Source organism: Arachis hypogaea, chromosome 19 (genome assembly GCF_003086295.3).
Source record: "Arachis hypogaea cultivar Tifrunner chromosome 19, arahy.Tifrunner.gnm2.J5K5, whole genome shotgun sequence".
NCBI classification, from domain to species: Eukaryota; Viridiplantae; Streptophyta; class Magnoliopsida; order Fabales; family Fabaceae; genus Arachis; species Arachis hypogaea.
In genome coordinates this window covers 36,361,692-36,375,323 of record NC_092054.1, presented here as the reverse complement: position 1 = coordinate 36,375,323, position 13,632 = coordinate 36,361,692, and the positions used below count along the sequence as shown (strand labels likewise).

Below are 13,632 nucleotides of genomic sequence, written 5' to 3'. Positions count from 1 at the left end.
TATATATGTATAAGGTTATTATCTATCTATATCTAGGGGTGTTCTAACTAAAGATCTATGATCTAATAAAGGCTGGATGACTGAATGATGTCAGTTGTTTGAGATGTATGAATTTATATAAATGTGTGTTTACTTTTGACTGCTTATCTTGTTGTTACTTATGATATCATCTATGTATGTTCATGCCTGACAACTTAAATGTTTTGAAAAAAAAATTTACCCCTCAAAATAACAACACTTCAACAACGAATCAGGCTCATATGATAAATAATATATAATAATTAGGAAGACAAATTAGTAGCACTCAGTTTTCGGTATGATCTAGATATACTGAAAATTGGGTCGTTACACAAGACCCAACCTATAAATGAAGCACTCAGCCACTCTCCCCTTCATTATTAATGAAACATGCTAAAAGAGAGATTTAGGTGAAGAACCATAACTCCAATTTCCAATCCAATCTTCTATTGCCCATAATTTTCAATTCGAAGCTCCGATTGACGAGCCATTTATGGCTACGCATTTGTCTGAGTCCTCTTCACTTCTATTTGAAAAAAGTGGTAAGAAAACTCAAATACTATGCCCAGTTTTCCCTTCTTTTTATTGTTGCAAATTTGAGTTTGTGTATTGAGAGATTTTGTAATTTTGATAGTTTAGGGGTACTCTAACGTTGGATAATTATTGGGTTTTACCCCAATCATCAATGGGTGAGGTAAGGAACAATTAAGCCCTTTGAATCTTTCAATTTGATGAGGTTATGACTTTGAAATTGTGTATGCACATGAAATTATATGAAATTAGGTTGAATACATGTGAAATTGAAGTCAAATTTATGAAGTGGTGTGCTTGGAAGTAGCTTCGATGGATGGACTAGCTGAATTGGTGACATTGAAACTTGGAGGCTTGTGGGACAAAAGGGCTTGAGGTGTTTTATGGCTAGGGAAGAATCGGCCAAGGCATGATTTTGGTTTCTCATAGTTAATGTATAAATTTTGCGTGAAAACTTAGACTAGTTACCTTAGGATACGTTTGAATGGTATGTTTTTTTTTTATTGATGTGGTTAGTGAATGACTAAATGTGTATGCATGTAGGATTTAATTGGTGATAAAAAATTGTGGAATGGAGTTGTTGAGATTAGCTTATTGATATTGATTTGATTGTTAATGGTTGTTAAAGAATGATTTTGCAAATTGATGGTGAGGCTGGTAATGGCTAACAATAGATAATTTTTGAAAGAATGTGTATATTAATATATAATTATAAAATTTTATATATATATTATTAAAGTTAGAATGAACTAATTAAATACTTTAAATTAACTAATGATAGAAATATATATGATTATATGTTATTAGAAAAAACATAATATTATAATTTATTATTAATTACACTAAATTTAAATTATATAACTTATAATACAATCATACATTTACTTTTTATTAAATTAAAAAAAATCAAATTATCATATTATTAATTAATAATTTTTTAATCTTAAAAGTATTATAATTAAATGCATAGTGTAAGACCCGGTTAATTAATATATGATTAACCCACAAATTAGAGTTTATTCTTAAAAAATTAGAAATGTGATTTTTATAGTTTAATATGATAGAGAAAATTAAAACAAAATTTTTGACACTAATTTTAAAAAATTTGTCCCAAAATCAGGCCGAACAAGCCAAACTGAGTGAACCGAACATGTGGGCCCAACTCCCTCACTTAATAAAGTGAGTTTAGATCATTCTCTCTCCTCATTGCATGCTGAAATAGTGAAATCCTGCAAGTGCAGCAAGAAAGGAAGAACACTCTTCCTTTGGCACAAACCCTCACTTGTGATTCAAAGTGACATAATTTTTGATTCGGAGCTCCGATCGCTGTACCGTTTGTAGCCACGCAATTGTAGTGTCGAGCTCTACAAAGACTACAACTTTATTCAAGAGGTAGGCCACGATTTCATTTCAGTTTTTCCAGCCCTTGAATTCAAATTTTTTGGGTAAAAAGTGTTGAGATTTTGAGTTTTGATGTTATAGGATCCAATTAACTTGAAGGAAAGGTTTATCCTCAAACCTTTACTCTTTGGGTATGGTAAGATTCTCAACCCTAAGTGAAATACTCGAAGTCTTGTGTTTAATTATTGAGTTGTTATATTTGGATGTGATATTGTGGAATAGGTAATGTGTAAATGTATATTGGAGCTTGGTTGAGGTTTTGGAAAGCTTTGAAGTGGATCTACAAGCTTGAAAATCTGTTGGTGAGGTTTTGGAACCTTGAAAGTTGAGGAAAAGTGAAATTGGAAGTATTCTGGGTTGAGCGGGGAATCGGCCAAAGTATAGTTTCGGTTTCCTGTATCTAAAATAAAATGTAATGTGAAAACTTGGGTTAGTGACCCTAGGATAAGATTTGAATTGATAATGTTGATGGTTGGTTAAAATGGATTGTATTATTATGTATGTGGTTGGTGATTTTTGGAAGTTGAGATGGAAACTTGTATGTATGATATGGGTGACTTAGTTAGTGAGATTAAATTATTGTTGGTACCATGTTGATGGTGAAATTGATGAGAAAATTGTCATGAGAAATTGATGATGCGTTTTGTATGTTGTTGAAACTTGAAATATTGAATGTTGTTGAATTTGGAATATTGAATGTGTGTTGAGATTGAATTATTGAGTTGTGATTGATAAATGATGAAAATTGGTTGGTTGTGGATTGGATTAGGAAGTTGGAATATGGTTGATGCTAAATTGGTAAGGTTTTGGTTAGGTTTAAAGGGGTTTGCAAGTGTATGTTTGAAAATTGAGACTTGTTGGTTTTTGGTAAAAATTGTGATTTTGGCCTAACTTTGACGGAGCATAACTTAGTCTCCAGACTCCCAATTTGTGCCAAACTTATTTAGGAATAAAATTGGGTCCGAGATGTTTATGTCGTTCAAAGAACGGAGGAAAAATACTTTAAAATGAGAAAGTTATGCTCAATCAAAGTTTGGTGTACAAGCTGAAAATTCTGGACTTAGCAGCTTTTGAGGTTGCTGCATTGTATGCGTATGCGTACACTCCCATACGCATACATGTGCTTCGGGCTGGCCCATATGCGTACGCGAAAAGAAGCAATGCATACGCGAAATGGGCCAACATGCACGCTCACGCGTTCGCATGGCCCAGGAATTTTGCGTATGCGAAAATCCTCATGCGCGGCCAGTCGTTTCGGGTTGGTGCAAATGCATACGCATGCATGGCAATGCGTACGTGACATGGTCCAGATGCACGCTCACGCATACGCGTGATCTACACGTACGCGTGACCCTATTTTCAGAAAATATGACTTTTTTGTTTTTAAAACTGAATTTTAAACTTCTGAGCCTCCATTTGCATCATTTAAGTCCTAAATCTTAATAGTATACCTAGTAGTGAGAAGAAACTAGGGAATGTGATAACTTAGCTTGTGGATGAAGTAAGGAGAGAATTATCAATGAATGATGAGTAATGATGATTGTATGAGTTGCATAGTATGATGGTGGAATTGTTGTGTGTGTTATGAGCCAGATGGCTGTGATAAACATTGAATTATGATTGGGTATATATATGCATACGATTAATGATTAAATGATTATAATTGATTGAGGAAGCTTGAACATGTGGCGAGTATGCGGGGATTGCCTATATGATTAACGAATGAATGTGGTGAATGAATTATGATGGAAAGTGTTGGATGTTAGTATGCTTGTGTTTTCTCTTTGGTTGTAAGGGTGACAGGGCACCGATACCCTCTAATGGTGGCAGGGCACAGATACTCTCTAATGGTGACAGGGCACAGATACCCTCTAATGGTGACAGGGCACAGATACCCTCTAATGGTAATAAGGCGCAACAGAGAGACTGTGCCCGGGTTAGCTACCGACATGTCGGGTTGGCTTAATAACTAACATATAAGACTCATCAGTTATTAGGACAGGCATGCATCATATGCATTTATATGTTTGTTTGGTGTGATTTGTTTGGAATTCCTAATTGACTGCGTAATTACTTGCTACTTATTTATCTGTTGTATCTGCTTCCTATTTGTGATTTCCTTGCTTAACATAATTGTGTTTGCAATATCAAATTATCGGTGGCGGTTGGGAGGTTCGGAGGAGTTAGAAAGGGGAGTTTTAGTTAGACTGAAGGTCCTTAGTTAGTTGCCTATTTTCATTTCTCATGGTTTAGTTATGTTTATAAGCATTAATTATATATCAGAAGTTCTAGGATTGCCTTCGCCTTTCCCTGGATATTATATGTTAGATATGTGGGTACTGTTACCATACTGAGAACCTTCGGTTCTCACCCATGCGAATTTTGTGGTTTTCAGATGCAGGATGTGAGCTCCTCGCTGAGGCATGCTGAAAGCTTCTGATTTAACAAAGATCTTTATCTTTTGGGCTTTATTTTGGTTATATGTACTTGCATAGATATTTATTATCTCCACTATTTATATATATACTATATTAACTCCTCTTAGAGGTTATTTTGAAAAAATAGGTTCTGTAATTCTGTCTTTTGGGTTCATTTTGGGTAGATTATATATATATATATATATATATATAATTTTCTTTTTAGAGGTCGTAATACATCGCCACCTCTATCTTATGACTTAAGCATAAGGCTCTGTATGGTAGGGTGTTACACATAGACTCATTTTAAGGAATAAATATATTAATCTCTTAAACAGAATTTTTAAAATAAATTTTGATAATAAAATAATATTTTCTATATCTTTGTTAGAAATTCCACTTAGTTTATTTTAGGTAGTATTTTAATTTTTTTTTTTTTGAAATATTGTGTATAATTTTATTTTGATACTATTTTTTTTATGCATGAGTGTTTTGAGAGCGTACAACTATTAAAAAAAAGAATATTTTTAATAATATTAAATATTTTTAAAATTTATTTTATATAAAATCCTAAATAGAATAACACAAATAATGAAAAAAAAATATAATAAAAGAATCATTGAATAGAACGTGTATTAATTGAATTGTTACAATCCGGATAAAATTTTATAACACATATAAGACATTCAAAGTACAATCAATATATTATTATTGTTGTTGTTATTGTTGTTGTTAATTTTTTATTTTATACCATTGTTTGATATTTATATAAATTACAAAAAAAATATAAATTATTTTATATCAGTAAAATATATTCATAATAATTTTTTTAAAACATTTTAGACATAAATATATACAAGAAAATAAATATTTTTCATACACTGCATAAATACATATACTAATTAATTGATATAATAATTAGAATAATTTATTTGATTTAATAAATTAAATAAAATAAATTAAAAAATATTTTTACCAGAATGCCATGTTAATTTTATTATTAAGTGCAATAATCTAATTTTAATATAGTATAATATAATATAATATAATGTAATATGATAGATTGATAGATAGATAAATAGATAAATTAATAGAAAGATAGATATTACTAGTTCATTATGCAATTTTTTTTAAGCAATTACCAAGTAAATCCAAAGAATCGTAAGATTGGATTTATAATATAATTTATAAATCCTTTATTAGATTGTATAAAAGAATTGAAGGGATAAAACGTATCTAATTTTTAATTTTTAGTAGTATTGTAATTTTTGAAAAACTTATTTTATGTCAAAATTTACGTATATAAAGTTGATAATTAAAAATTTTTAGATAATTAATTGTTTTGATGTGATATTAATAGTTAAAAATTAAATTATTAGATGTTAATTTATTTAAATTTATCAAATAATTTAATGGTTCTCAACTATTTACTTCAAATCATATAATAATTTTTATCTATAAAATTTATAAAAATAATTGCATATAAATTTTCACTTTATTTAATATTTTTTTTCCTCATGGATATCTATAAACTCATCACAATTTAAAAAAAAAATATTTAATACTTTTTTTCTTTAATTAGGACTTATAAATTCATCAAGAAATGTTTCATAAGTTACTTATTCTATTACTCTATATATAATTACGTACTATATGTAAAAGACATTAGAAAGAATTTTATTTCATAATTTTTTTTATTATTGTATATTTTCATCATAATTTTTCTTTTATTAAAAACACAAAAAGAAAAGAGAGGAGAAAAAAAGGCATTAGTCTAAACCATAAATTTAGAGTATAATTTAAATTTCAAACATGCTAAAATTAAACTTGACTCATTTTATTTTATTTTAAAACAAAACAAATAATAATCAACCGAGCCAAGAACCAATCTGTATCACTATTCATATAGGTTTACGAGTATCCCAGTGTATTTTTATAGAGTATGCAGCACATATGCTTCCACATAATTGTCTTCAATTCATAAATTTGTGCACTATTGTTCAAATATAGTGGACTTCTAGTTCTTCAAGCTAAGATACTTGAATCTATCTTTTGGTGGAGTGTTAGAAAACTTCCATGTAACTTTTCCATAAGTTTCATTAAAGTGATGAGTACCTGCTACATCCTCAATTGGAACTGCATCAGAAATTTCTTTTAAGACCCTTTCTTCAAGTCTCAATGCTAAGGCACCAACGTTTTGATCCAGATTCTTAATCTTGGTTGTTCCTGTAAAGGTGAACACAAATTTTAGCAAATAACTAAGAATATTATGTATAATATTTTTCATACATTATATATTAGGTAATGTCTAATTTGTACTCTAAAATTTTAACATCTATCAAAATAATCTTTGACTTTTAGAAAGGACCGAATTGGTTTCTAAATTTATAAATTATGAATCTTGTTTGTCTTTAATTTAAGCGTCGTTAATACTGATATGGAAGTGTGGCATCTCTGACTGTAAGGAGACGTGGTTAAGATTTTAATATAATTAAATAGGTGTATTAAATTAGTTAATTAAACTCATTTTGATTAATTGATTTTATATTGGTATAGATATTAAAATGAACCTAATTAATAAATTTGAGATACATATTTGACCATATTAAAATTTTAATCATGTTTTCTTCTGTTAAAAATGCCACATGAATATTATAACGCTCCAAGTCAATTGTATATTAACACTAGTTAAATTAAAGATGAATACAATTTATAAAATTTAAAGATCAATTTGGTTATTTTAAAAAATTAAAGACTATTTGAATGAGTGCTTAGAATTTTCAAAAACCAAATTTGATATTACATCTTATATATATACTTGAAAATGAAGAAAAATAAAAAGACATGTATAGTAATATTTTGTTATGTTACTGACCAGGGATAGGCGCAACATCATTGCCTTGTTGGAGAATCCATGCTAATGCCAGTTGGACAGGGCTGCATTGGTGCTTCTTAGCAAGGTTTTCTATTCGTTCATATATCTTCTTGTTCTTCTCCAAGTTCTGTGCTTGGTAGCGAGGATGAGTATTCTAGTAAATAAAAAAGTAACCATCTATTAGACATTCATAATTTACTAGTCATGGAGTAAAAAGATAAGGATCAGATGAAACTTTAATTAATTTGTTTCATAAATATACATACCAAAACACTATCAGCTGGAAGGTTTTCCACAACTCCTTTGCCACCAAAAAAGCCACGACCAAGAGGACTGTATGGTACAATTCCAATACCAAGCTCTCTGAAAAAAATAAAAATATTAGAAAAACTCAATCTCACATCATCACAAATAAATGAAATACACATTTAGAAACAACAGGTCCATGTTTTCCCTCTCTATCTTAAATTATAAGAAGTCATAAAAGTCCCATACCTACCTACTTCTATGAAATTAAGTAACTAAAATTAACCTGCAAAGAGGAATTATCTCTTCTTCAATATCACGAGTCCAAAGTGACCATTCCATTTGTACAGCAGTAATTGGATGAACTGCATGTGCTCTCTTTATTGTATCCGAGCTAGCTTCAGATAATCCAATGTATTTAACTTTTCCCTCTTTCACCAATTTCTTAAGTTCACCCATCTATTATAATACAACAAACTAGTTATTAATAATGCACCTAATAAGATAAAATAAGTCAAAAAATTTTAGAATGTGATCCTTTTCTATTTCATAATATATAATTTTAACAAATTTTAAAAGTAAAGATATTATAAAACACAAAAAAAAGGTATTAAAAAGATTTGACAAGTATAGAATAATTTGTCCTATGTTCCAATTCATTTAATTTGTAAAACTATCAAAAGAAGTTCTTAACTGTGTCTTCTATAGAGACTGTTGTGTCCACTCTATGCTGATAATAGAGATCAATGTATTCAACTCCAAGACGTTTCAAACTAGCTTCGCAACATGAGCGTACATAGCTTGGTGTACCATTGATCTTCATATCAAAAGTATTCATATCTAACTTTTCAACACCAAACTTTGTAGCTATCTGGATCTTTTTCCTAGGGAGTTGCTTTAAAGCCTGGAAAAAAAATTTCAATATTTTACATAAGAAAACCTACAGAAACAATCAATTTTTAATTAGTAAAAACTTTGCTAACAAGAGCGATAAAAAAATCTAAAAATTCTTTGGGTAAGTTCCAGCCATAGTTTCTTGAATTTTACGCTATAGCATAGTTGTTAAAATTGGATCGAACCGATTAGTTCGATTAAAAAATCGATGAACTAGATTTTGAACTGAATTTTGTATTGGTCCGATTTAGTATACTGACCGCTTAAAGAAATAAACCAGTTAAAATCGATATGAGTCGATCAAACCAACATAAACTAGTCAAAATCGATATGAATTAGAACCGAATCGGTCTAGTCAATAACGCAGTCAACGGTCAACTTGCACGTTAATGTGCGTCCGCAACGTGCAGGGTTGAAAAATTTTAAAAATTGTATTGTAAGAGGTGGGAGTCAATCTTAGCTCTTCTCATATAAAGACCAAATTGATAACCATTGCACTAATATATTTTTTTGGTATCATTAATGCTTTTTATAGTATAAATTTTATTTTATATAATATCTTAACTAATACACATATATATACATGGAAATCCTTAACTCAATATTTTTTATATTCAACATTGTTTAAATTAATTATTTTTTAATTGAAGTATAAATTAATTAATTTTAAAATAAAAAAATATAATAATAAATATAAAAATAAAATAAAAATTACTTATTCTGAGAAGAAAAATAAATTTATATAATTATTTAATTATATAAAGATATTCAGACTTTAAAATTACTCTTTGAATATAATTCATAAATTGTTATTCTTATCGTGTCTAACTAAGATACTATTATAGTAGTACAAATTAATTTTATATCTATCTTTGTATTAGTTATTTATAGAATTCGAGACTTAATTGTTCTTAAAATGTTAGTAAAAATACGTATTTCAAAATTTAATTTTACGTTTTTGACTATTTTATATTTTTTATTTACGTGAGACTGGTTTTACCGGTTGGACCAGTAACCCATTGGTTAAACTAATAAACTAGTAAATTAGTAACCTGACCAGTTCGATCACCGGTTCGGTTTTGATAACTATGCGCTATAGTTTAAAAAACCGGACCAACCTGAACGATCGAGACGAAAAACAGGCGATCCCACTTCACGACCAATCCAAATTGGATATTGGATCAAATAAAAAACAAGACCGATGAAAATCAGTTTGACTCAGCCTATTTTTACAAAAGCTTATGAATTGGCGAATTTGAAAAACCCATACTGGATCGGATTTTATTTTTTTAAAAAACTCTCCACCCCGAAAGGCCGACGTTGCTTTCATTTAAAAAGAAAAAAAACACTATAATGATCGAACCAACCCCAAGCTTTCTCTCACTCTCACTCTCACTCTCAAATGGCAAACCATAGAGCTAAGAGCTCATCTCACCTCACCTCCATTTTGTAAAACAGTAGCAGTTACCGGCTTACCGCCAGTCTGCCACTACACGATCACATACCATACTTTCAGTTTTTAGTTCTTTGAATAAACATTACACTATATATTTTTATACTAAAATATTTAGATTTTTTTTATACTAGCGCGTAATTAATAAATCTTTATACATGTACCTCTCATATCACATGTGTTCTAATGTTTCTTTATTCTTTTACATTTTTCTTTGTTCAATTAAAATGGCTAAATTACTCTCCATAATAAAGTCAAAATGCAAAGTATTGTCGTCACAATCAGACCAGACCAATCGATTCGACCCAAAAACTAATAATCAAGTCAATTTGGTACACTCTGCAAATTGGACATACTATTAATTCGGTCAACAGCAGTTAAATTTGCTAAAAATCGAGCGGTTCTCACAAACTTGGTGGGGTTCAGGCGCAAGAATTGGACATTATACTCCACTGTACACTAGTAGTGTTGGTGGATCATGCAAAGTATCTATTCTCACAACCAACTAAACCATCCAATTCGACCAAAAAATCGATAATCAAGTCAGTTTAGTTCATTTTACAAACCGGACTTACTATTAATCCGGTCAATAGCGGTCAACCTCACTAAAAATCAACGATTGGCACAAACCCAGTGCGGTTCAAGTGCAAGAACCATGCATGTCCACTGTACACCAGCAGTGCTGGTGGATGACATAAAATAGCTATTGTTTTGGAAATTAATTCCAAAAATAGCACTATGGAAATCGAATCTGGGATCCTTTCTATGTTTGGTTGAAAAAAAAAAGAAATAGAGAGAAAGGAAATAGAAAGAAAAAAAAAAGAAAAAAATTGAATGAATTTTTATTTTTCTTAGAAGTATTTGGATAGAAGAAAAATATGAAGAAGAGAAATGTTATAAAAAGATAATTTTTTTTTTATATTATAAAATATATTAAAAAAAGTGAAGAAATAATATTAAAAATAAAAAAAATTAGTTTTCTCTTTATTTTCTTTTTAATATTTAAAAAACAATTAATAAGTCCCATCAATTTTTTTCTATTCCTTTTTTTTTCTTTAACTTTTTTCTTCAACCAAAAAATAAAAAATAATTTTTTTTTATTTTTTTCTTTTTTTTTTTTTTTCATTTTCCCTTCCAACAAACATAGTCTTAATGCCTGATCTTTAAGCAGTCGCACAAAGCGTCAAACCCCCGTGGGATTCAGACGCAAGAACTGCGCATGTGCACTGTGTGGATCACGCACAATTGTTGTTCTGGAAATTATTTAAGCACTCCACCTTTTCCACTAAGCCACTGTCTCTTCTCATTATATAGTGCAATAATAATTTTATATATTTCAAAAGCTCTGTCCAAATTGTAGTTGTGTAGTTCATATAGAGCGTGGCTCTTGTTATATATATTGGAATAACTTTTCTTTTCTAAAATTTTTTTATTGCATATAATATGTTTTATTAATTTTAAAAATTGATTTTATAATCTTTTAATTTAAGTGAAAGATACTTACTACATTAAAAAATTTTAAATTCATTATATTATTATCTATATATAATTTATAAAAAACTGAATTTATTTAGATATTATTAGATTTGAGAGATGTGAAATATTATTTTTATCACTCAAATATTTAATAATAAATATTATATTTATTTTATTATTTAATTTTAATATATTATAATTTTATAGATTCATTTAATTATTATTGGATTAATAATTCAACCTGTGATTTATGGATTAAACTAATAACCTAATAATTTAGTCAAGTCAATTATCGATTTGATTTTGATAACTATAATCCAAAGAGAATTTCATTATTATTGTTCTATTTTAACGAGTGAAGAGCTTGAGGGGTTAAAAATAACTTTGGATAACTTATTTTAACTTAATGTGGCAATAGAAACTCCATGTGCAATTGATGCAATACAATATAGAAAAGGTAAGAATGTATTTGGTATATGTTTTTAGTTTTTGTTTCATTTTTATTGTTTTCTGTTTTTAAAATTTTGTGGGAAAAAAAGATAAAAACAAAAAATATTAAAAAACAAAAATAAAAAATAGAAATACATACTAAATATAGCTAAATATCTAAGTTTCTTTTATTAAAAATGTAAGAGACTATATATATAATAATCTCAATGATACCAAATGCGTAATTTTTTCTAGAAAAAAACAAATTTATATCCTTAAAAATTGTAATTGCAAGCGAAATCCAAATAAATTTATGAAAAAGTATTAATTTATCTTTCCGACCAAAATTTCATTAGCATTGAGTCCATAAATATCAGAAGTATCAAAGAAGGTGATTCCTTTATTAAAAGCATGTTTAATAATAGAAATGCCTTCCTCTTCAGAAACACCAGCAGCGTAGGCTCCAGTAAGGTTCAAACATCCAAATCCCAACTTTGAAACCTTGCAAATATATGAGAGTAAATAATTGAATCATAAATTAATATATAAATGTTTCATAATATCCAAGTTAAAATATTTAAAAAGACAAAACTACAACAGTTATCTTTGACTGCAAATCCTTATATTAATTTGTACAAGATACATAATGCTTGCTGCACAATACCAATAAAATTATTAATTTATTATTATTAAAATTTCCACTTTCAAGATATACTTTGATTTGAATATAAGCCCCAGTAGATTAGAAAAATTGTTAGGTATTTTCGATCGGTGTAAATTAATCACTTTTGTACTGATATATTAATTAAGTGACAAATGATTAACGAATATTTATAACAAAATCACTTTAGTTTATATTCACAAATTGATTGAAAAGAATAAATTTTTTTATTTTACTTTGAGAGCATCTAATAAATAATAATAACTAACTCAGTAGATTGATAGGTTATTCTTATCTTTTAAACTTTTAGAATTTGAATTAGAATATAGAGTTTAATACCTCAAAGCCTTGGTTACCAAGTTTCACACGAGGAATATGGATGCTCTGAACTTCGGCCATTGTCTCTGTATTTACGTTACACAAAACAGAATCCAAATGGAGTCTTGACGATTATGTTTGAAATATGAACTTGTATATGTATGTATTTATGTAATACTTGTTATTAGTTCGGGATGCATGCACTTCATATATATGCTTTAATTTTGTTACTTCAATTTCTTATCTGACGTATGTGACTTTGATAACGACATTGTGTGTGTCAGCATTGGCGTTGATTTCATCACTCAGTATGTCACCATGAATTAGAAAAGTAAAACATTGCTCTTGGTTGATCAATGACTTGATCTTCTTTTATTTATTTATTTATTTTTCTCTCTCTCGCGCTCTCTATTTTTTTCCTTTTCTTTTTTAAGAATAATCAATCAATATATAATCCTTAGTGGAGAAAATCATGAAAGATTAAGTAGAATAAATACTAACCAACACAGGACGCTAGCACCAGGGGCCGAACTAGAAAAATAACTAAGTGGGGCCATAAATTTTCAAGTACGAGATTATTGAAGTTGTGTTTAATGTTTTAAAAATAAAATTATAAACTTGTTACTGGTACCATAAATTTGCAAGTAATTTCTTGGTTGTCATAATTTTTTATTTATTACACATTCAAAAGTTATCTTGCTTAAAAAATTTAGTATTACAAGTGCTTTTTTTTTTTTTTTTTAAGAATTAATTTAAACGAAAGCATTAATTCAGATTTTAAAAGTTATGACTTTTATATTTGGATTAGTTGTCATAATGAATTTTATTGTGACAGAATAAAATTTTAAAATTGGTTTTTTTTTTTCCTTTTTTCAAATGTTCATTATGATCACGCCAATTTTTTTAGTATTTT

The 13,632-nt window shown here is 28.6% G+C and overlaps 1 protein-coding gene across 1 annotated transcript; it reads right to left on the bottom strand.

Moving 5' to 3' along the window:
* Positions 1-6,183: 6,183 nt before the first annotated feature.
* Positions 6,184-12,905, bottom strand: LOC112780009 (probable aldo-keto reductase 1). The gene is made up of 7 exons (XM_025824358.3): positions 12,741-12,905; positions 12,083-12,241; positions 8,183-8,392; positions 7,775-7,947; positions 7,509-7,605; positions 7,243-7,396; positions 6,184-6,593 (listed from the first exon to the last, which is right to left on the bottom strand). Exons 1-7 carry the CDS (start codon positions 12,798-12,800, stop codon positions 6,385-6,387), a joined length of 1,062 nt encoding a protein of 353 aa, XP_025680143.1. The 5' UTR covers positions 12,801-12,905; the 3' UTR covers positions 6,184-6,384.
* Positions 12,906-13,632: the final 727 nt, after the last annotated feature.

Bases quoted from the DNA above. Each gene is read 5' to 3' on its own strand.
- LOC112780009 (XM_025824358.3), bottom strand. From the start codon at position 12,800: ATGGCCGAAGTTCAGAGCATCCATATTCCTCGTGTGAAACTTGGTAAC. The intron at 7,606-7,774 runs GTTAATTTTAGT...TATTTTTTTCAG, and splicing joins GAGATAATTCCTCTTTGCAG to AGAGCTTGGTATTGGAATTG. The intron at 6,594-7,242 runs GTCAGTAACATA...TCACCTTTACAG, and splicing joins TGATGTTGCGCCTATCCCTG to GAACAACCAAGATTAAGAAT.